Source organism: Zootoca vivipara, chromosome 11, assembly GCF_965207765.1.
Source record: "Zootoca vivipara chromosome 11, rZooViv2.hap1.1, whole genome shotgun sequence".
NCBI classification, from domain to species: Eukaryota; Metazoa; Chordata; class Lepidosauria; order Squamata; family Lacertidae; genus Zootoca; species Zootoca vivipara.
Window position 1 is genome coordinate 30,927,117 of NC_142594.1, and position 24,061 is coordinate 30,951,177.

Genomic DNA, 24,061 nt, shown 5'->3' on the forward strand with positions numbered 1-24,061 from the left:
ATGGAAAGTTTATCTGCCTAGCGCAGATTTAAAGGTCCAAATTAAACAAATAAGAGCAAAGTGAATCCTGCACATGCTTTAACAGCATTGACCACCGTGCAATTTCCATGTCAATAACAACAGGGAAGATTTGCAACAGCCTTGATGGGGGGCAAATAAAGTATCTTCCAGCCTGCTTTTTGAGAAAATGGACTTTCCCCTCTTAACAGTCTCATGGCATTGATAGTAAGGGCTCTTAATGGTAACACCTGTAGGGATCTGCTGCTCTTTGCTTCTTCCCCCAAATGAAAAAGCTGGAGAGAAAACCCCTCCCTATACACCCTCCTTCAGCTGCTCGCTTTATAATTAAGGCGGCTCTGCAGCTTCCTGCTCGGAACACTTCAAAAGACCTCGCGTCTCCACTTGACAATCCAGTTTTCAGTATTCGTCCCTCCTTACCTGTCTAAGGTGATTTACGGCAAGGAGCAGTAAAAATGTGCATTTTCTTTTGACTGAAATGTATATTAAGGCCATACGAAAGAAGGAATTAACCACACGCACAAAAGTAGAAGAAAATATTGGCAGTTATTACTTTTGCCTTGGTAACTTGGTTGATTTCTTGACTACAGCCTCGATCCACGAGTATATAAATAAATCCACTACCTTCTTTAGTCTTTTACATACAACTGATGAATTAAGCTCTGTCTCGCCTTAAAAGCTCCTGCCTGAAGCCTCTGTGGCGCCAGAGCACTTTCTGGATTTTCTGCTCCTGCAGACTAACGCAGCTATTTTTCTGCAATTAGGAAACTTTAAAATTTATTATCACGATTATTCGTTTCTATAGTGTTTTAAGCTCACAAACCGCTTTACAAGCCTCATTTCTTTCATCCGCACTGCCTTATTGTTATCTTCTAATTCTGATAGGATTTGAATTGCACGTTTGCTGGACAGCATTCTACAAAATATATTTGCGGCTTGCATGATGCAATGGTTTTTCGGGGCCCATGTTCCATTCTCAGTGGTGGCATTTAGAACGTTCAATCACAAGACCGTTCTCGCAGGGCGGGGGTGGGGGGGAAGGATTACAAAGGGAAAGTTCAAGGGACAATTTCTGTAAAATCTGAATTAGGTGCAGTTATTTCACAACTGGAAATTAGGCAAAACTGCAGGCTGCTTGAATTCATACAAAAATGGCATGAGACAAAATTGTAAGAGAACAACAACAAAAAGCAGCAGCTATGGTAAGAGATATTGATTTTCATGTACAGAATATATTTTCTCACAAAGCTTTCTGACTTCACTGTTTCACTGATGCTAAACAGGGCAACAGAGTTTTCTCTGTATGGTTCCTATTTTTAAATTTCTCCCCAATACTGGTATGGAAATCTTATGTTTGAAGGCTTTAATTGCATGTGAAGCTTTGCAATTGTGTGTGTTTGGGGCAGGAGCAAAATATATATCCTGCAGGGAAGAATGAATGGTGGGAGGAGGGGGAAAGAGAGACAGAATTTATTTATTTATTTAGTAAATTGATAGCCCACTTCTCAGTTTAAAAAGAACATTTTCACAGCAGAACACAATAAAGCACGCAAAGAAACCCTGTTTATAAAACAATATTATACTAATATTATACAAATAAAACCAACAAACAATAATTAAAAACCATACCAATTTGATTAAACAAAATCGCATTGTGACCAACAACATTACGATTGACATATCTGATATATGTGCTGTTGACCAGAATATCTCAAAAATATTTTCTGTAATATTCTGGGCAGAATGTCAGCTTCAAAATAAAGGCAATATTAAACACCTTAAAATGACAAAATATCTGCCACCTCTCCTAGTATCTGCAGGCAGAGAGGCTAGGAAAATACTGACTTAGACCTGATCTATGAATCAGGACAAAAAGGAGCAGAATGGGTTGTATCACTTCAGTCTGGGGGATGCTGGCTGGTTTTTTAAAATTATTATTATTGTTCCCCATCTGTGACAATTCCCTTCAATTAAAAAGTTAGCACATCAAGGAGAAGGACTGTCTGCTCCTTGTGTGCTGGTATTGCACTCTGCAGGTAGCTTTTGATGCAGGTAGCTTTACATACTGGAGCATTGAATAAACATTTATTCCCTGTTCGTTCTACTACCTTACAAACTCATTTTTTGCTTTTTCTGATGAGTTGGTAGATCAGACCCTTACAAGACAGCAGTTTGGGGGAGGCAAATTATGAATGTATCAAAGAAGCCTAGTGTACTCTGAAAGTGTTTTAAGAACTCCATTCAAATTAGGAAACTAAAAAATGATAAAACACTCAACAACGCCCCCCCCCCCAAAAAAAACCCACCAAGAAGGACTTAATAAAATCACTCAAAAATACACCCAAGAATTTATTTAATGCAGCTGCTTCTTAATTTATAATCTTTTATCAATACTTACTTTCACAAATTTGTTTGTATTATATACTTACTAGTATGAAAATAAGGCAATGGTCACTTTGTAAAATCTGGACTTCTCTAGTGGTATTTTCTATTCTAATGATGTTTATTATTCACTTATGCAGTTTTATCTCATCTTTCCTCCAAGGATCTGAGGGAAGCCTATATTGTTCTTCCCTGGCCGTCCTTTTATTCTCCCAACAGCCCTGCAAGGCTGCAAGTGTGACTGGCCCATGGCTTCTGCACAAGGATTTGAACCCAGACCTTTCTGGTTCTAGCTACTACAGCCCGCCCCCCCCCCCGGTCAAAGAAGGATGATCCAGCCCTTGTTACTGTACCTCCTCAATGACGCTGCAGGCTTAAGACACATTCATCAAATTTCAGGGTCAGTTACCTTCTAAATAAAGCACCACACTTATCTGGGACAGGTGTACATGCACACGAAAGCTCATACCAATGACAAACTTAGTTGGTCTCTAAGGTGCTACTGGAATGATTTTTTTTTATTTTGTTTCGACTTATCTGGGAGAAAGTCCCATTGAACTCAGGGGGGACCTATTTTCAAGTAAACGATCAATAGGATCAGGCTGTATGTGTGCTTAGGACTATAGCAACATAGCCCAAACGTTTGCATAGATGTTTGTTCAGAAGGAGGTATTGCTAATTTCAACAGAGCTTAATCTCAAGTACTGTAAGTTTACCAAGTTTTAATGGCCTTAAAGCCTAATGTATGCAAGTTTAACCAGAAGTTAAGTCCCACTGAATTCAATGGGGCTTACTCCCAGGTAAATATGGAAGAGGCAACTGCAGCACTATGTACCAGCAGGTGGCTGTCCAGTCTTCAGTGCTTCTCAACCTTGGGTCCCCAGCTGTTGTTGGACTACAACTCCCATCATCCCTAGCTAGCCGGACAGTGGTCAGGGATGATGGGAGTTGTAGTCCAACAACAGCTGGAGACCCAAGGTTGAGAAACACTGGCTTAAGTACTTTCAACAAAGGAGAGTCCAACATCTCTTCAAGGCAGCCTGTTCTACTGACAAACAGGTCTTGCCTTTAGCAATTTCCTCCTAAAGTCTCACCAAAATCTGCTTCCCTGCAGCTTCCAAGGGCTTACGGGACAGCTATAACCTCAGGCCTTGTATACATCATACATTTTAAAGCAGAACACGCCTTCCCCCAAAAAAACCTTAAGAACTGCAGTTTACCCCCTCAGAGCTACAATTCCTAACACCCACACAAACTACAGGTCCCAGGATTCTTGGCTGAGCTGGCAGAAGCGCTTGAAATGTATGTTGCATATGCAGTCCTAGAGGGGGAAAAGACATTCACAAAAGGAGAAATAATGAAGAGCGGCTTTGCCTACTCTGGCAAGCCAGGAAGAAGGCTGCACCTGCGACTCAGGACAGATTTATTTATTATTATTTATTCCACACCGTACATTTAAAGCACACTCCACACTCATTGAAAGCATGCGATTTCACCCAAATAATTCTGGGAACTGTAGTTCCTTCACAGAGCCACGCACCCTGGACAAACTACAGTTCCCGGGATTCTTTGAGCTAAGTCAGGTGCTTAAAATGTGCCCTGAATGTGCTTTAATTGCAAGGTGCAGATCTGTGGCTAGGCTTCCCTTTTTGTCCTTCTTGGCAACGTGAGAAAGCGCAACTTGTGCAACTCCTCCGCAGCGAGTAGTGCAGAGTTTCAGACGCATTTGAAACCTGCAAAACCTGCCGCCACTGGGAGAGGAGGTGGGGGGGGGAGAGATGCTCTAAATTCCTCACGGGGCATGCAGAAGAAGAAAAAATAAATGGGGGGGGAGCAGAAGTGCAGGTGAACAAACCAGCCCCGACACACCCACTCTTTTTGAAAACGCGAATCAACTCCGTGCAAGAGAAGGAAGGAATCTGTGCCATGTCTTTAATCTGGGGCAGAAGGCTTTGGGGTGAATGTGCTAAGATGCCACGTTTGATTTACAGCCCCTGGGCAAGGACAACAGCCTCCCTCCCCTTCCTTACAGGGCTTAGCTTAATGTTAGGGTGGTGCCAGCGATGAACTAAGACAATAGGGATCGCAAATTAACTACAACAAAAATTTTGCACAAAGCAAGTTACAAGCTTGTCTCTTGCTTGAAAGTGAGAGCATCAGAGGAGCCTACTGGATCAGGCCAATGGCCCATCTAGTCCAGCATCCTGACCTCCCAGTGGCCGACTAGGTGCCTGCGGGAAACCTTCAAGCAGAACCCAAGCACAAGAGGACTCTCCCTCCTTGAGATCTCTGCAGCAACTGGTTTTCAGAAGCATTCAGCCGCCTTATCTTCTATGTTCATCCTAGAAGCCGTGCTGCGTGCTGCGAGGGCGCCGGAGCGATCTCCGCGCCTCAGCGCCAGGGCGCCTGACCTGCTCGAGACGGCCCTGGATTTCATATTCCCCTAGAGTTGCCGCCAAGAAAGAGTATGAGTGAAGGATGAAGTGGTGCTTACAGGGTACGCCTGGGGCCTGATGGATGTTGCGAGTCTGAGCACTGGCCATGCTGGCTGGGGCTGATGAAAGTTACTGAGTCCAACAACCAAAAAAGGGCAGTGCCTTGTCTCCCACTGGGAGGTCAAAGCTGGAAGGTGCAAGCGGGTGGGAGGATCCTGGGTGTAACCCCACCCCATCCATTTAAAGTACACCTGAAGAAGCCTGGGAACTGCAGGTTCCCTGCACGGCACACTACAATTCCCAGCATCCTGAAACTGCAGTTCCCGGGATTCTTTTTTTTGGGGGGGGGTCGTGTGCCCTAAATGTGCTTTAAATCTATGCTGCAGATTTGCCTTTTGTCTCTGAACAAAGGAGGAGGGGAACACCAGGCAGGTCTGGCGGCACCCAGAAAAGGACCCTTGGAAACTGATGAAATGAGCAAGCATGGAATTTGGGGAGGAAGCCTGTTTCTAACAAAGGCGGTTTCTTCTCCTTCCCTCCCACTTTGAAAAGAAGGGGCAAGATGATGAAATAATAATAATAATAATAATAATAATAATAATAATAATAATAATAATAATAGGCAACCCAGGTGTCAGCTCCCAGGCCCCGATCCTTCTCCCTCCTCACCTCTGTGTCATTATTCAGGTTCCAGAGATCCAAGCGGCCCATCCCATCCACGCAGGCAAAGAGCGCGGGATGCGCGGGTGACCACATGACATCGTAGACATAGTCGGCATTGTCTTCAAAGGAGTAGAGCGGCTTGTTGTGCTGGAAGGGAGAGAGAGAGAGAAGCAGAGGGGAAGCATGAAGACTTCGTGGCGCTACTGCTGCCTCGGGCTGTCTGGCGAGTCTAATTAAAAACTTTGCACATTCAACCAAGTGTCATAAAACTTCCCGCAGATGAAAGGTCCCGGGACGGAGAAGGTGGGGCTGCTGCTGCTGCTGCGCTCTAATGGGGGGGGGGGGCGACCATTGTCCAGTGGGTAGGATTGCAAAGTGGGGGTGTTCGTGTAGATGCGGGGGGGGGACGGGACGTGCGTGGGAGGAGGCGGGTGGTGGAAGGGAGAGTTTGGATTTCGGCGAGGAGAGAAAAGGGATTGCGCAAGACATTCCACGCGCAGGTAAAAGGGAGCTCGCAGCAGCCCATTCAAGCTTCCCCAGGGGAGGGAGGGAGATGCTGCCTGTTGCTCGCGCCAAGGCATCGCCTTCGTAAGCTGCCCCGATAAGGGATCAGGAGATTCCCGGGGAGAAATGGCAAGGGAAGACGAAGACTGCCACCTAGCGGCTGCCGTGAGGGTGCAGCAGGCGCGAGTCACAGAGGCGCTTCGGCGGCGGGAGCGGAATAACCCAAGAATGCAGGACGACGGGAGGTGGGGTGGGGGAAGGCCTGCGGAGATTTCCTTATTCCCGTCTGCACTGCGCTCATTTTGGCGCACTGTGCTTTTAACTGAGGCATGATCTGCTGCTGTTCTCTAACTTTCTGTTTAGAAATTGTTTATTGCTTTATTTTAAAACCTGCATTTTCAAGAAGGTTGAGCGTTCTTGTTTTTACCCTGAAGAGCAAACCAGAAGTCTATTAAATGATATATAATACGCACAATATATTTTGAAAAGTTGCTCACTCGCTATGCATTTTTAAAATATGTCGTAACCATATTTTGCATGGTTACCGAGCGAATGAAACAGGTTTTCACCGACGTTTGGATACAACTAGATGCCATTTTGAATCAGGATGGTGGACTGAACATTTCAGAATGGCACTGATTTTAACCAAATTGTGCATGGAGGTTCTTGAGATTAAGCAGCAGGTTTTTGCCTAGGTTTTAACTACTGATTGCAAAATACTGTATGTTTGTTTATTTGTTTGTTTGTTTTTTGTTTGTTTCTAAGCATTCCTAGGGAATACTGGGTTCAAGGCTGCTTTATTAGATAAGGCTGTTATATTAAATAAAAGGTTAGAGAGGTGCCTTAGTCCAAAGTGCAAAGGTTACTTCCATGTCTGCACTTAGGGCTAAATGTTTAGGAGCTGATGCAACAGGCCAGTGTTGTTGTTGTTGTTGTTTCAGTTTTCTATTCAAATTTAGGGAGCTCATGGTAACAGTGGCCCTTTCGTGGAACTAAGCAAAAAACTGCCCCTTGAAATGTTACAGATACAACTTCCACATCTGCATATTGTATTTATTTAGGCAATTAGTATACCACTCCATATTTCAAAGGAACTTCTGAGTGGTTTACAACATCCTAAAAATATCACAAACAAATACCAAAACAAAAATCCACGTTTTAAAGCAGCACAAAACAATTCCACAGGGCATAATGGTTTGTTTGTTTGTTTGTTTGTTTTAAAAAAGGAAGCATGAACGTAACAACTTACATATGAGGACCATAATAATTACAACTAGCAGATCCAAAATACAGAAATGGAACAGGGGCAACCAGTCCCCCTCACCAGTGTATTTATAGGTAGCAGTGGGGCTTTCACTTCTGCTGCTATCTCTTCAACTTAAGCTCACACCAAAAAGCACGGCAGAACTGACTGCACATGCCCCTGCCCTGGGGCTCCCTGCTGTCACTGGGGTGCACCCACAAGCACTCCTGCCCCCTGGGAAAAGGTAGTGTTTAAGCAGCTCCCACGGTCAGTTCCCACATGACAATTTTCATATGCACTCATATGAGGCACTTTTTAAAAAAAAACAATAAAAGATGGCTGCTGTTCTGATCAGGGAGGAAGGGCTGTAATTCACTAACAGAGCATCTGATTTGCATGCAGAAGGTCCCATACATATTCAACCAGGTATGGCTGGGAGAGAGCACTGCCTGAAACCCCAGAAAGCAGCTGCTGGTTCTTGTGGATAATACCGAACCACATGGACAGCTTCCTATGTTCCTGAAGGCTTCTCAACAAGGGGCACCAGGATATTTCCTTCTGCAAGCATCCCTTGGCAAGCCAATCACTCATCTTCTTCCTGATAATGTATCTCAGGATGGGAGAAAAATACTATACGAGTACAGCCACGGCTTCTCTGCCAAACACTCACATCTTTTCACTACGCATTAGAATTTAGCTATCGGGCGGCATGCCCTGGTGCTACATTTCCCTGCTAAACTGCATTCTCTGGCTCATCAAGATACTTCTGCTCTTTTCTTTTTCTCTCCCCAGGGCTTCTCTTCACTTTTTTCTTGAGGACAAGGTGATCTGTAGTTTCTGGATATTCTGAAAGCCAGTTCTCCCCCCCCTCCCCCGTGTTTAAGACTTGAGTTTGAAGCAAGGAGGTGGCAAGGTTCAGAGAGCACAGCTGTGCTAAGGGAGCGTGGTACTGTTGCTTGACTTTTAAGTGCCTACGCGTCATTTCATTTCACAACAGACTGGAAGTTCGAAGCAAGTTTTTTTTTTTTTTAAGTACACCAGGTTTGTAACATGTAATTGGGTGTCATGAATTATTCATCGCATTCTGGCTCGTCTTAAGTCTGATTTCTGAATAATGGCTTTGCTAATCCCAGATCAATTAGTGTGAAATGAAATTTAAATGATAATGAAAACCCCAGAGATAAAAGAAAATTAAATATTCTCATCGCTTGTGACAGAAATCTAAACAATGGGATTTCTACATGTGTGCCTATGTATGTGTACAGTATTTGTATATACAGTAACACAATTTGCATGTACTGTATACAGACAAACACAGTACACACACACACACACACACACACCTCTCTCTCTCTCTCTCTCACGCATGTACACCCCAGTCTATATCACCCCCTGTGGGGTTTAATATCTCTTTACAAGAAAAACATGATAAAGATCATACAAAGATAATTGCTTTTTTAAAAAACCAATTGACTGCAACTTTAGTTTGCAAAGTGCAGCCAATCTTCCAGTCGCTCTTGACTGCGTGAGGTATCCATATGAGTTATACAGGAAGATTCATAGCTCTGTAGTAGAACATCTGCTGGGCATGCAGAAGGTGCAAGTTCAACCCCTGGCATCTCAATGTAAGGTGAGTAAGGGAGGGACATGACTGAGCTGAGGTGTGGAGAAAATGGATATAGAACACTAGAACTCAGGGCATAGCTGCCAACCCTCCCTTTTTGTGCGGGAAACTCCCTTATTCCAAGCCACAGCTGTCAACTTTCCCTTGTTTTGCTGGAAATTCCCTTATTCCAGCGCCATTCCCGCTGCTATCCTGGACTGTTAGATATACCGTAGACTGTCCCCAGGACAGGTGAGGCTGCTGATCCCTTATTTTCAAATCTGAAAGTGGACAGGTGAGGCTCCTGATCCCTTATTTTCAAATCCGAAAGTTGACAGCTATGACTCAAGGACATTCTGTGAAGCTGAACATTGAAAGATTCAGGACAGACAAAAAAAAGGGAACTTCTTCATAAGACATAGTTGAGCTTGGCATTTGCTCTCAACAAGATGTAATGATGGCCACTCAGTTGGATGGCTTTAAAAGTAGATTAGACTGATTTGCACAGAAGGTCAGTGGCTACTAGGCACAACGTTTATGTCCTAAACCCAGTACGCCTCTGAATATGAGTTGCTGGGAGTTACGATTGAAGTAAGGGCTGTCGCACTCAGACACTCAGATCCCCCTTGCAGGCTTCCCATAGATGTTTGGCCAGCCATTGAGAGAAGAGAATGCCGGATTATGATGAGCCTTTGGCTTGATCCAGCGGGGCTCTTGTTACGTATGTCATATGAAGTACATAAAGGATGAGCTTTGAGTCCATGAGGAATGCCTTCTGAAGGGATCAAAATTTCCCTTTGAAGATTCATTGTGTGTGTGTGGTTCTAAAAGGAAAAAGTGAGCATTTCCCTCAGGCATCCATACATGAGCACAAAACATCTCAGGAGAAGTAGCATTTAAGAGGAGTTGGTTTTAACTAGGGATGGGGGAACTTTGGCCCTCCAGATGTTGATGGACTGCAGCTCCCATCCTCCCTCCCTGACCATTGTTTATGGTGGCCGCATCTGCTGAGAGAAGGAGTCCAACATTATCTGGAGGTCCACTAACCTTGGTAAAAACCAATACTGATCACTGATCTACAGCATGCAAGTACTGCATATGTGCACAGAGATTCACAAAACTGGCCTTAGACCCAGTAAAGGTTTGGCAAAGTCACAAATACATGCTGCATGCTAATCATGTCTAGGTTTCCACCCGATTGCGGCACCCACCTCCTTTCCATCATAAAGAATAGCTTGGGTATATAGAAATATGACAATAAGTATAACTGTATCTAGGGCTAAAGTCCTAGCTGGTTCCCCAGCGTAGCTGCATGAAGGATCTTCCTTAATCCAGGAGGCGCCACACGTTAAGAACCTCGCTGCTTAGAGGAAGGCATGTGGACATGTTTACAGGTTTTAACTAGCATTTAGCTGCTTAAAAGCTACAATGAAATCTATCAGCTTTGCTTGTTTCATAAAAGAGGTATTTCACACTCTTGGAACGGCGGAAGCGGGCTCTCTGTGAAGGTGCATCTCGCGACAGTGTCTCCAACTCATAAAAAGCCATCTGATCAGAGATCCTTCACCCAGCGGAGAGCCACCCAGCAGAGATAAAATCTGAACCCAGTCAGGAAAAGAGCCTTTACACTTGCTACCATTTTAAAACTACTTTACATTGGAATTGTTCCCACCCCAGGGATAGTTCTGTGAGGCAACTGAGATCTCTTAACAAACAACTGTTCGCATCCAGAACAAACAGCCCCCAGAGTATTTTGAAAGAATCCATGGAAATTAACCAGTTTTCACCTGGTTCAAATCTGCAGTTGCACATGGCACTTAAGAATATCTAGCCTACACATTTGCATCCATTTTAGACCAGTTTCAGAACCCTGGCTTTCCGCAAAGAATTCTTTGGTAGTTTGGTGAGGATGTTGAGATTCTCTGACAGAGATCACTTCTCTGCCCACCTGCCCCGGACTATATTCCCCCCGGGTTCTTGAGGAAATGGAACATCTTTCATACCACATTAAATCTGTGGTCTAGATGTGACCTTAAACTTGACAACAGCACTGTGTGTTGAGGGCCAGGCTGCAGCTTTCAGGCAGCAGGAAGGGAACACCTGCCTGTTAAGATGCAGACACAAGGAATGGTGCTGGAGGTGGATCCCAGTCTTCAAGGCACGCTCTTCAGAGTTGCTTCTCTGGGCTTAATTTAAGGTAAAGAAATGTGGCTGCTCTCTCTGCAATGGCTGTCACCAGCCTGGTGCCCTCCAGATGTTGTGGGCGACAACTTTCAACCTGGGACTGAGAGGTGTTGTAGTCCAAAACATCTGGTTGATGAAGGCTGCTCTACAATATCCAAAGAGCGTATCATGTTTTGGTTTACGCAAAAAGCAAATGTAGCAATGTTGGCCTGCAAGACAAAAATCCACAAACTCTTAGAAATACCTTTATTAGGCCACTTTGTTGTTCCAATAAATAACAAATCCCATATTCGTTATTGGGAGAGACATAGCAGGAATACACGTCGGATCAAAAAGCTTTGTTCATAGTTATAACAGAGTTCGCTTTCCTATTCTATAGCGGTTTCACTATTATATAGCACATGTTGAAAGTTATGTCTGGGAAAAATCCAGTTACGGCTGGAGAACCGTATGTCATTTTTATGATCATCCTGTACTGTTTTTAATAGTATTTTATCTCTTTTGTAAATCTTGTTGTACACCAGACTGGGATTTTGTAATGAGGGGCAGTCTATATGTATTTTTAACTCAATGAATAATTTATAAAAATTCAATTTATTTATTTATTTTGAAAAAGTCATACCCTTAATGTTCTAGCTATGGCTTTTAAAATGTATTTATTAACTAGAACAATAATTCACATGCACTGCTATATACCAAGATCTTATGATTTTGTATTTATAGCTGGGGAAATAAATAAATAATAAAAAGTAATTCTTTTTTTAAAAAAACTTAATTAGGCCAAGTAAAATGTAACAAAAGCATGAGCAAGTTTTCAAGTTATCCAGAACTCTTCATCAGGCAAAGCTGGAGGAATGGAGGAAGAAAGAAAACAGCTGGCCTGGGTGGGTCCAGGGAATGATGCTTCACTGGAGAAGGGGATGTACCATCTAGCTGAAGTAGGTGATGCTGCTCCCACTCCTTAGGAGGGCATCCCAGAACCCAGAAGTGCTAAAGAACTATCAGTCAGTGGCAAGTATACATTTGGGGGGCATGGTGCTTAAGAAGCTGGTGGCAGTCCAGCTTCAGGCTTGGAGGAGACCCTCTCCAGTGTTAAGATCAGCAGAAGGGTCCCTCTTAAGGGACTTAAGGTGGCATTCAGCTAAGTTTTACTGTACTCTGATCTAATGAAACCTAAGGGCCTAACTTAACCATGTCCATTCATCTCCATGCACTCTGAGTTAGCTGAATACTACCTCTACTCTCTCGGAGGTATGTGTGGGATCACAGCTTTAGTTTGTACTCTTATGTACCAGGCTATCTCACCAAACATAGGCAGGTCACATCCACACCATACTCTTAAACCGCTTTAACAGTCATGGCTTCATCCAAAGAATTCTGGGAACAGTAGTTTGTTAATGGTGCTGAGAGTAGGGGGCCCTCCCCCCACAGAGCTACAATTCCCAGCATCCAAAGCAAACTGCAGTTCCCAGGATCTGGGGGGGGGGGGATGCCATGACTTTTAAAGTGGTGTAGGTGTCTTTTAAATACATGGTGTTGGTGTGGCCCAGGAACATTTCTTCTCTCTCTCTCTCTCTCTCTCTCTCTCTCTCTCTCTCTCTCTCTCTCTCTCTCCTCACCATTTATTCACTTGGGAAGCACCCATCCATAGGTAACTCAAAAGCTTGCTCACTATATTGTGACATTTTCATTGGCTCTACTGTTGCTTTTGGATCTGCCTCCTGGACAACAACAGAAACAGACTAACATGCTTATTTGCCATTTTTGAAGATGATGTACACCTTCCTTTTCAACATGTGCTCTCCTCAAAAGAGAACCCCACGATCTCCATTCCATATGAAGTGTTACTTTGTGTTTTGGTTCATTCCTCTCCTTGGTGGGCTTGAACTCAAGACGGGGTCACAATTTGCAAAGTAAGATCGCCGAGTTTCTAAATCGCTTCTCCTGCTGCAGTGCTGCTGTGAAGTCCCGGCTGCTTTGCTTAATTGATTTCTATGCCAAGGATTTTAAAAACGTGCCACGCTTTTGCATGAGCATGTGGAAGCTATTACAAGAGGAGAATAAAAAGGCGGCAAGAGGGAAGGGTTCCTAGAGCAGACTAAGTCTGGAGATAACATGATGATTAGGCTTTGTGGTTTCTTTTAAAGTCAGGGCATCAGAGCTGAGTTCATAGGAAGGAACCAATGAAAAAGAACTTGGGTCACTGGTGCAGGAGATTTACTGTGCAATCCTAGGCATGTTTACTCAGATGTAAGTGTCAGTGTCTGGGCAGCTGCTAGGTACATAAAAAGACGTGGCACACTGACACAATGTTCTAATTTGCATAAAATCTGTATGTGCTTAGTTGTTTGTATATATGCACATTCAGGCCATGTTTCAGTGATGAAAAAACCTAACTAGGGTAGCAGGACTTACTCCAAACTATGAGTGCCAACAGTCTTTTCTGGGTCTAGTGCACAGTCTGTTAGGAAGAACTGCTTTATATGTGCACAATAGAAATAAAACAAGTCTTACACAACATCTAACCCCCCCATACATTTCCCCTTATCCACCCCATTCAACAATTGTATGTACTTGCAAGTTCTCCAGCACCAATCAGTACCATCCACACATGATAAGCATAACACCACAGATCAACACAATCTGTGCTGCAACTGGAAAGCAGATTCTATGTGCAGAGCAGATAACATAAGAAAGTTAAGTCACAACTATGTTGTGCATTTCATCATCAAGAAATGAAGCATGTCTTCAAGGAGTCCCAAGCAGTGGTTTCTCCTTGTGCCCATTTCAGCCTTCTCACAACAACACTATGATCACAGTGCTTACGGGGAATAGTAGTAGTACTATATAAAGAAGTCTTAAGGGGGGAAACCAAAGTAGGCAAAATTGGCTGGAGAGATGTTTTTCTCCCTTTCTCATAACGCTAAAGCCTGGAGTCATCCAATGATGATGTTTCTGCCAAAACATGTAGTTATGCCCATCAACCTGGATGGTTTTAAAAGTGTCTATTAGCCATGGTCCCATCACCTCCTGGCAAATAGAAGGGGAAGAAATGGAGGCAGTGAGAGATTTTACTTTCCTGGGTTCCATGATCACTGCAAATGGTGACAGCAGTCATGAAATTAAAAGACGCCTGCTTCGTGGGAGAAAAGCAATGACAAACCTAGACAGCATCTTAAAAAGCAGAGACCACCACCTTGCCGACAAATGTCCGTATAGTTAAAGCTATGGTTTTCCCAGTAGTGATGTATGGAAGTGAGAGCTGGACCATAAAGAAGGCTGATCGCCGAAGAATTGATGCTTTTGAATTATGGTGCTGGAGGAGACTCTTGAGAGTCCCATGGACTGCTAGAAGATTAAACCTATCCATTCTGAAGGAAATCAGCCCTGAGCGCTCACTGGAAGGACAGATCCTGAAGCTGAGGCTCCAATACTTTGGCCACCTCATGAGAAGAGAAAAGACCCTGATGTTGGGAAATATGGAGGGCCACAAGGAGGGGACGGCAGAGGACGAGATGGTTGGACAGTGTTCTCGAAGCTACCAACATGAGTCTGACCAAACTGCGGGAGGCAGTGGAAGACAGGAGTGCCAGACATGCTCTGGTCCATGGGGTCACAAAGAGTCGGACATGACTAAACAACAACAACAACATTAGCCATGATGACTGTGTACTACCTCCAGTCCAGTATGCCTCTAATACTAGTTCTTTGCTTTAATATGCAACCTTCTTAGAGCCAGGACTCACCTTTAAGCTCCATCTATTACACAGAAGCTACTTTTAGTTATTTACTGTATCCAATCTCTCTTCCCCTTTAGTTCCTTCCTTCCTTTTTTAAAACCACAGCAAGAGCAAAAAGAAAATGGCAGTGGTAATGTTAGCATGATCCACCTTAAGTCAGAGCATGACGCAGTCATGGGACCCAGCCTAGAGGAACAATGGAAGAAGGTAGGAAGATGCCTTATGCTGAATCAGATTGTTGACCTGTCTATGCTAATTATCAGTGGGTCTCCAGGGTTGCAGACAGGGGTCTCTCAAATCCATCCCTAGGGTGCCAAAGATTGAACCTGGGACCTTCTGCAAGCAAAGCAAATGGCCCACTAACCGTTCCCATCAGTTGGAATCATAGAGTCAAAATGGAAAGAACAGAATCATGGAGCTGGAAGGGACCACAAGAGTAATCTAGTCCAACCCCCTGCAATGCAGGAATCTTTTGCCCAGTGTGGGACTTGAACCCACAACCCTAAGATTAAGAGTCTCAAGCTCTACTGACTGAGCTATCCAAACACCAATGCAGTATACAAGTGGTAAATATACACATTTAATGTACATCTGACAAACATGCAGAGTGCTTAAGAAGAGAAGGTTCAGTATAGTGGATAAAGTATTGGGCTTGAACGAGAGAGCCCTGGGTTCAAATTTCCATTTAGCTGTGAAGGTCACTGCCTGACCTGGGGGTCAGTCACTCTTTTTCAGCCTGCCTCCCAGGATGTTGCGAGGGCAAAATGGCAATAGAATAAAATGGATCCCATTCTGAATTCCTTAAGGAAGGTAGGCATAGGAATGTGATAAGTGATAAATGGCTTAAACCTCACCTATGAAAATGCTTAACACCAAGAGAGATGGGGGGGGGGACACAGTGAATTCCTCAAGCCAGACACCACCTGACTCTGGAAAGCGTCAGTCTGTCAGGCAGCAGTTTTTTGAAGATGCGTTAGGGGTATTTTGGGAGGGGGGAGGGCTTGATGCTGACAGGTAAACTGGTTATTGAGTTAATCTCCTTAGCGGTTTTATAAAATCTGTTGAGTTGTGACTCACATGAGCCGGTGCTGCAATTCTTAAAGTGCATTAACTCTTGTCTCTCCTTTTGCTTCCTTGATAACGGAATACCCCTGCAGCTAAGGATGTAAGGAGAGCCCAATGGATGAGGCCAACAAGGTGGCTAAGAATGCCTCAGTTCTAGAAGAAGAAAAGCCTTGGCTCAGGACTGCCTAGAGCCCGCAGGCTTTGCTCTTTTTTCAATGACTGGAAGAAAACACTCTGCACATGTTCAGAATCTTCAAACCCCAAGTTGATGCATCCATCATGATGCATACATACAATAAGAGTCAGTACAAAAAGCTGGAGTGCAAGACCACCTAGACATGGCTCCAAAGAACTTCGACATTGTGGCACAGCACTGTGTGATGTCTGTACACTAGTAAGCAGACAAGGCATTAAAATAAATATGGGGCATGAGCAGTCCTGATGTTTATTTGTGTATTAGGAGAAACAGCACCAGAAGGGGGCCCAGCCCCATGTCAAAAATAGAGCCAAGGAAACACTATTGCTTCTCAGCAAGCTCTTTTCAATAACCATTTGGTAACTACCATGCTTTCGAGTGGAAAGTTTACTATGGCTCAATAGAATACACTAGTTTCCTCAGACAGCCAAGATTAGTGTTTGTGACTGTTAAAACTAGAAGGCCTGTGGAGATTTCATGGGTCATCAGTCATATAGACTCAAAAGTGATTTATTATCCAAGACATCCCTGCATATGTAAGATCCCCAGTACATTTCCTCACTCTGACATAACAGAATATTTAACATTTGGTGACAGCCAGGGGGAAATAGGTTGTTTCAAAGGTTTGGTGAGAGTATGTTACTGGCGGGCTCTGATCTATGTCCCCTCAGGGACTATAGGCAAAGCTGATTCCAGTCTGAAGGGAAGCCCTGCTTGCAGCTGAGAATGGTTGGTGGTGGTCCCGTTGTTTGCAGAGGATCCCAAATGTTGGGGCTTGTAGTTAAGCACGAACCTTGTGTTTGATGTATCAATTAATCAGTTTGTGGAGCGCTGCAGAATATGGAGGTTTCTCTGCAAAACACTGTAAAATAACGGCAAACCTTTGGTACAGGTTTGGAGAAGAGTCCAAATTATGGGGTTCATAGTCAATTTGCCTGTTGAGGGTCAGAATTCTAATGCCTAGACAGGAGGGGAAGCTCACAGATGATGATTTTGAAGGTGTGAATAAACTAGAGACCAAGCATAACTGCTACTAGCCTCATTGTTAAGTTTTGCTTACTTTTGGTAAGTCTCCAAAAGAGGGGTGGGCAATCCTTTTCCCTGTCAAGTCATGTATTCCTTCAGAGGTAATCTGCCAGTGGGGGGGCCCCCGCAAAGGGGAAGAACCCAAGCCAGCTGTGGGCAAGACCAACGCCCAAAGCAGACAATACTACCCTTTTCTTTTCCCCCACCCCTACCCCACCCCACCCTACCCCACCCCACCCCACGCGGGTGGCGTTGAGGGTTAAACCACTGAGCCTAGGGCTTGCCAATCAGAAGGTTGGCGGTTCGAATCCCCGCGACAGGGTGAGCTCCCATTGCTCGGTCCCAGCTCCTGCCAACCTAGCAGTTCGAAAGCACGTCAAAGTGCAAGTAGATAAATAGGTACCGCTCCGGCGGGAAGGTAAACGGCGTTTCCGTGTGCTGCTCTGGTTCGCCAGAAACGGCTTAGTCATGCTGGCCACATGACCCAGAAGCTGTACGCTGCTCCCTTGGCCAATAAAGCGAGATGAGCGCTGCAACACCAGAGTCGGTCACGACTGGACCTCATGGTCAGGGGTCCCTTTACCCCCACGCCCAGCTGCACTGTCTTCCTAAACAGGGCTTTTTCCAGCTGGAACTCGCTGGAACTGAGTTCTGGCACCTTTCAGGTAGGAGCCATTTCCATTATTCCAAAAGGGTGAGTTCTGGCACCTCTTTTTCTAGAAAAATAGCACTGCTTTTTACTATCTCCTTCTTTCTCCCTCTTGCTTCCTACAGAGGGAGAAAGAGACCTTGCCAGAGTTGTCTAGACTGATCCGTCGCAGTCAGCTTTGGAAATTATGCCAAGGGCTACATCCCCACACCTTCTCAAAAGGTTTTTATCTTGGGCCTGAAATTGGTTTCTTGTGAGAAACACCACATATGAACCAAGCCACACTTTTAGGTCTTCTGTGTGAAAAAGCAAGACAAAGGCTGGGGAACCTGGGCCCACAAGCATTAGCTTATGACAGGGCCGTCTTAACTCTATTCAGCACCGTGACTCAGAGATCCCTCCGGCGCCTCCGGCGCCCCCTTGCCAGCTGGAAAGCCGGAGCCACGCACTGCCCTGGGGACGCATGTGTGTGTGCGCGCTTCGTTTTAGCAACTGTGCCCTGTGCACCTCTTAGGCGCCGCTCCCCTCCCCCACCGCCGCCATGCCGTGCCTTCTGCTTCTCACCCTCCACAAGCAGGACTGGCAACAGCGACGCCGGACTCACGCTCTGCCAGGCAGGGCCAGGCGCAGCGGGTTGCTGGAGGGGGTGGCCTGACAGGCGGGGGCGCTGCCAGCTGTCATTCGTCTCCGCCTCATTGGCCAAAGTGGCTGCCGTCCGGGGAGCCCTGGCTGCTGTGTCGATGGGAGGCTCGCGGCCGGCTTCCCCGCAATGGCGCCCGTAGCCCAAGAAGAGGCGGGCGAGGGCGGCGCTGCTGGTGGGGCTTGCTGGCGGCTCCTTCAGCAGGGAGCCACAGTGGAGGAGCCAGGCTCAGGAGCCGCTGGAGCTCTTTCTGGAGCGCACGTGGGCGGTGAGGGGCACTTGCTCCGTGCAGCTCCCCTACTTGCTCGGGCGCCCCTGAGAGGTGGCACCCTGGCACAACACGGCAGTAGCCCCAACAGGAAAGGCGGGTCTACTCCTCCTCCATCCCAACCCCGGCGGCAGCGCCCTCTGGTGGCCAGGCACCCTGGCGCATTGCGCCACCCAGCCCAGGCCTAGAGACGGCTCTGGCTTATGATCGGGAATTGTGAGAGCTATAAGTCCAGCAACATCAGGAAGGCCAAAGGTTATTCAGCCATGCACTAGACTGACGGTGACACACAGAGCTATGTCTTCTTGGTGGTAGAACCCTGATTATGGAGTTTGCTTCCTAGAGAGGCTTTGTTGGAATCCCTTTGGAGAATGGAGAAAACAACTTGATCGAGAAAAGCATACAGAGCTGGCTAATCTCTCTCTTTTAATGGTGCTGTGATCCTGTTATTTATATATGAAGAATATGCTCATTTTGACCGTCATTTGCACATTGTTATATTTTGCTTGTCCGTGATATAACCTGACTCAGGTTCTTCAAATTGGAGAAAGGGGAATATATACAAACTGAGCAAGGAACAAATAAACTGAAAACCTGCAGCATCAGCAAAACAACAAAAAAACAAAAAAAACCACCCCTGCTTAAAATCAAGCCTGTTACCTGATGTGTCAGATCAACATCACCAACCGTAGGGTAGCACAGAGACTGGAGAGGCATTATGCCAACACTGCAGGCAGATGAGCTGCTGCAAGCCTCCAGAATCTGTCTGCAGCCCTCCAGCCACCGTCTGCAGGAGAGCCCATTAACTTCAAAGGGACTTCTGTAGAATAAGTGGTTTCACAATTACAACTGAAGGCTAAATCTTCTGCTTGATTCCCAGCTTTCTTTGTCTAAAGCAGCATTTCCACAAATGTGTATCAGCAGCAAACCTGGCGACTATGGCTTATCAGAACTGAGTAAACCTACTTATATTTCACTCACACACTAATTCTGTGTTGAATTTTCATGAGCTTTTCTCGCTACCTAAGTCACCATTTGGAAGTAGAGATGGATGAATCTGTCAATGTCGTTTTTTCACCACTTCTTGAGTTCAGGTTGTCACATTTCCAGATAAGTTTGCAGATATATATATATATATAGTCTGCACAAAATTGGCAGCCTTTATTGTGCATTTCTTCTAACATACCAATTTCTGGAAGCAATTTTGTCTAGTGTACATAATTTCGCAAGCAATTCCCCACAATAGCATTCATTTTTGTGTTACTGTCATTAAGATATACATTTTTATGCACACCTTTTTTTTTGTAAATTTTTAAAATTAGTTTTCCAATATACCCCCAATAGCCAAATTATAACAATAACAATCATTTCCCAAATTATACAATTATCAGAATGCCAATCAACTTCCAACTAATACATTTCACTGCGTTCCATAATCTTAATTAATATCAGTTATATTTCAGTTATAATAATCATCCCTTAGTCAACAGCTATATAATTAATGATTTCCATTTCTGATGTTATAATACTTTGACATCTTTCCGCAGGGCATTTGACATCTTTCTGCAGGGCCTGCAAGACGGAGCTGTTCCGCCTGGCCTTTGGGTTGGACTCAGTCTGACCCCTATGTCCCCCCCCCTTATGGTTTTGATTTATGGGCTACTTTAAAACAAGGCTGCATTTTAAATTTTTAAATTTTAAACTGTATCTTAATTCATATTGTAATTAATTGTTTTTCTTTCTTTTACGCTTTATTGTAATTTTATTGGTGTCAGCCGCCCTGAGCCCGGTCTTGACTGGGGAGGGCGGGGTATAAATAAAAATTTATTATTATTATTATTATTTATTTGCACTGTTAGGACTGATTAGTTGCAGCAAAGCATGTATAAAAGGGCTCTCTGAGCAAAGAAAAACCACACAAATGGATGGCATCAGCCCTCACTGCAATTCTTTCAGTAGACATTCAGATGGGGAGAGGCCATAGCTCAGTGAAGCACTTGCTTTGAATGCAGAAGGCCTCCAATTCAATCCATGGCATCCAAACTTAAGGTCCAAGATCTGCATACACATCCTTAGCAAACTAAGCATGATCGGCTTGAAGCAAAGCACTGTTGATCCATTTGCTTCAGCACCTAACTCTTCTCCACCCCTCACCCCCATGAATAGCTTCAAGACTCTTCCCAAGGAGCACATGGAATCAATGAGGAGGACAGATGGTGAATGCTCTAGCCAAAAATGTTCACAAAACATCTCCGCCATGTTGGCTTCATAAGGTGGTACAGTCGAGAACTTCTGTAGCTGGCCTTGCACTTGATTTATTTCTTTCCTTGCAATGGAGACGGGGGTGTTTTGACCAGGGCCATATTGATTGAAGAGACAATCAAGGCCATGGACCAGGACCTGTGAGTTTCATGATATATATATTTTTTCCAGTTAAAGGGACCCGTGCCAGTAGCCCGACCTGTGATTTTCATAATGCTGTGCTGGTTTTGAGGATATTGTCACAGTAGAAGAAATAAAGTTTATTAAGTGGTTCCCGGCAATTTTTGAGAGGTCCGCAAAACCTCAGAGTTGAGAGCCACTGATAGTTCATCCTACATGAACAGATCTGCAATTTTCATACGAGAAACTGCTCATGAAGTCTTTAAAAAGAAGTGGGGGGGGGGGAGAACCGTGTGGTTACAGTGGAATAGATAAGCAAAGTCAAGAGAAACATTGTGGAAAAACTCAGTGCCGGCTTTTGATCACCTGACTTCACTTTGGTTTTGCTCCTTCAAATTACCTAGAGAAAGACCATAATCTTCTCCTCATACAGCTGGATGGGAGCCAGACCTCTGGCTCCAGAGGTAAAGGGCAAAAAGTAAAAATCCTGTCTGAACAAGCAGCTCCACCCATTCCTCTGAGTCAGTTTGGCTTTCTGACAACAAAATTGAGCTCTGAAGAAAATTCATTCATTGCTTTGCTTCTGGACAAAACTCAAAATGCTGAGCTCGTACAACAGGCAGGCAGATCCCCAAGTAAACCAGAATGCTGCTTACTGACGGATCTACAGCTAGACTATGTAGTTCACTGTAATGACTAGGACACTTTTAATTTTTCATCTGTAGGACACAACATTCTGAGTTTGGGAAACTCTACATTAGAGATTTGCTGCCAGTTGGTGCGGAGAGAATGCAGAACTAGATGGATCAATGGTCTGACTCAGTATAATCTGCTCCCTATATCCCAGAAAAGACTGATAAATCTTTCCCCCCTCAATGCATTCCCTGTGAGCTCAAAGCAGTGAAGCGGCCATCTAGGCTGCACATCCTAGGTTAAAACCCACATTGGCTCCCGTGGGCTGGAACAGACCAGGTAGGACCACAAGTCTGAACTGCAAGGACTTTGAAACAGTGAAACTACTAAATTAGATAAGTACAGAAATGTCCTTTTTGCTACTGCAATTTGAAATGGAATAAAACATATAAGGGGACCGGGAAAGGAATGTTGCAGTGGCTGGGCTTTTAGGGTAGATTCATTTGAGATCCACAAGAAAGCCTTGTTCATCCCCTAGTTCTGCTGTAATGTTCACTCAGCAAGGGGGAATAAGTTTGTTTCCTAAATTGGATATAACTTAAAAACCAGATCATGCCACCCACGTTCATACCAGTAGTCTCCCTGAGGTCTGGCCATGTGGTTTCTCTAGCCAAGGCAGAAGAAAATTCTTTATGCCACTTTTGTCTTACATCCTTACTTCATGTGGCTGATATAGTGTTTGCAAATACGATGCTATAAACTGCTTCCTGCTCTGAAGACAGTGAAGTTTAATGGGACTGGAGTGCAGAGGGAGGGAACTCGTTTATCCACGTTTGTTAATTTACATTTAGAGGTTTTTTTCCTTGCTAACTGAAAGGGTATTTATTTATGCTACAATATATGCCATGCCTTTCTATTAAGGACACGGTTGAAGGTCTGGTCAAGCAAAACAAGAACTTCGGTTTTATAGCGATAGAAAAATATTTATCACAACAACAATATTGTTAAAGGTTTAAGGGGGGCTGGGGTCAGTTTGGATGATATTCACTGGTCCCTTCCAGGCCTGTGATCCTTGATCCAGGAAGGTTTTAGAATCTAGTAGAAGAGGCCACTGAACTAAGTCAGACAGGTTGCCTTAGCTAGTCAACTGGACTGCATTGGCTGGATGTCATGCCATCCTAGGATGGAGAACAGGGGGCTGGGGGGGGGCTGGGTGTGAGAGAGAGTTTTGGCTGATGTTGGAAGCTGAAGACACAGAAGCTTGTCTTGCTCTATACTGTACCCAGAGCATGGCTTGGGGCTTTTCTGGAAACCTAATGGGGAGGCAATAAATTTTGGAGTCTTAATGTGGTGAGCACCTCCATCCTATGGTCAGGTTGTATAAACAGAACCACATAACCTAAGGATACCACATTGACCTTCATTCCAAAGAAAATGAACCCAGGATAAGCACAGGCACCCCTATTGTCTCTTGGTACTCAGAGATGGGGCAACTTACAATAACATATGATATGATACTACAGTATACTATACTATACTATACTATACTATACTATACTATACTATACTATACTAATACAGTGGTACCTCGGTTTATGAACACAATTGGTTCCGGAAGTCTGTTCATAAACTGAAGCGTTCATAAACTGAAGCGAACTTTCCCATTGAAAGTAATGGAAAGTGGATTAATCCGTTCCAGATGGTCCGCGGAGTAACCGTTCATAAATGGAAGCGAACTTTTCCATTGAAAGTAATGGAAAGTGGATTAATCCGTTCCAGACGGGTCCGCGAAGTACTTAAACTGAAGCGTTCATAAACTGAAACATGGGTGTAATTGGTTTCGGAAGTCTGTTCATAAACTGAAGCATTCATAAACTGAAGCGAACTTTCCCATTAAAAGTAATGGAAAGTGAATTAATCCGTTCCAGATGGGTCCGCGGCGTTCATAAACTGAAAATTCATAAACCGAGGTGTTCATAAACCGAGGTTCCACTGTACAATCATTAATTCAGCAGGGCCACACTTCTAAAATTATTTTTTAAACTCACTTAACACGGTTACATTTCAAAGAGCATTGCATGGTTACATCTGCACCTCTGCTACATGGCCAGTATTGTTTTATGGTACAATACAGAAAGAAACTGACCCAGGACTCGAACACACCAGAACAAAAATATGACCCCATCCTAGAGTTGTCCCAGACCTTTTCCACTTTAAATGCATTCCCTCACCAAATTTGGACTTTCCAAGAATTAAAAACACAGTTCATTTAGGGGCAAGGTCTGAGATATCAACAGGGAGGTAATTATGTGGCTGCCCTAGCATAAATGGGGAGACAGGCTGGTGTAAATCCACACTCTGCTCCTGTATGGACAAACCCTTAGTGTAAACCAGGCATCCCCAAACTTCAGCCCTCCAGATGTTTTGGAC

At 44.4% G+C, this 24,061-nt stretch overlaps 1 protein-coding gene and 1 long non-coding RNA gene across 10 annotated transcripts in view; one reads left to right on the plus strand and one right to left on the minus strand.

The window, feature by feature from the left end:
• DYNC1I1 (dynein cytoplasmic 1 intermediate chain 1) overlaps positions 1-24,061 on the minus strand; it is a 249,924-nt gene that overhangs the window by 27,717 nt on the left and 198,146 nt on the right. For all 9 annotated transcript variants that reach the window (XM_088653899.1, XM_088653900.1, XM_088653902.1 and 6 more), the window contains one exon: positions 5,505-5,645. In XM_088653899.1, coding sequence (XP_088510025.1) covers positions 5,505-5,645 — 141 coding nt within the window. The remainder of the gene's footprint in view (positions 1-5,504; positions 5,646-24,061) is intronic.
• On the plus strand, positions 5,662-16,270 carry LOC148684246 (uncharacterized). The gene is made up of 4 exons (XR_015946355.1): positions 5,662-5,801; positions 8,038-8,286; positions 14,850-14,979; positions 15,930-16,270. It is a non-coding gene; the product is annotated as an uncharacterized LOC148684246 (long non-coding RNA).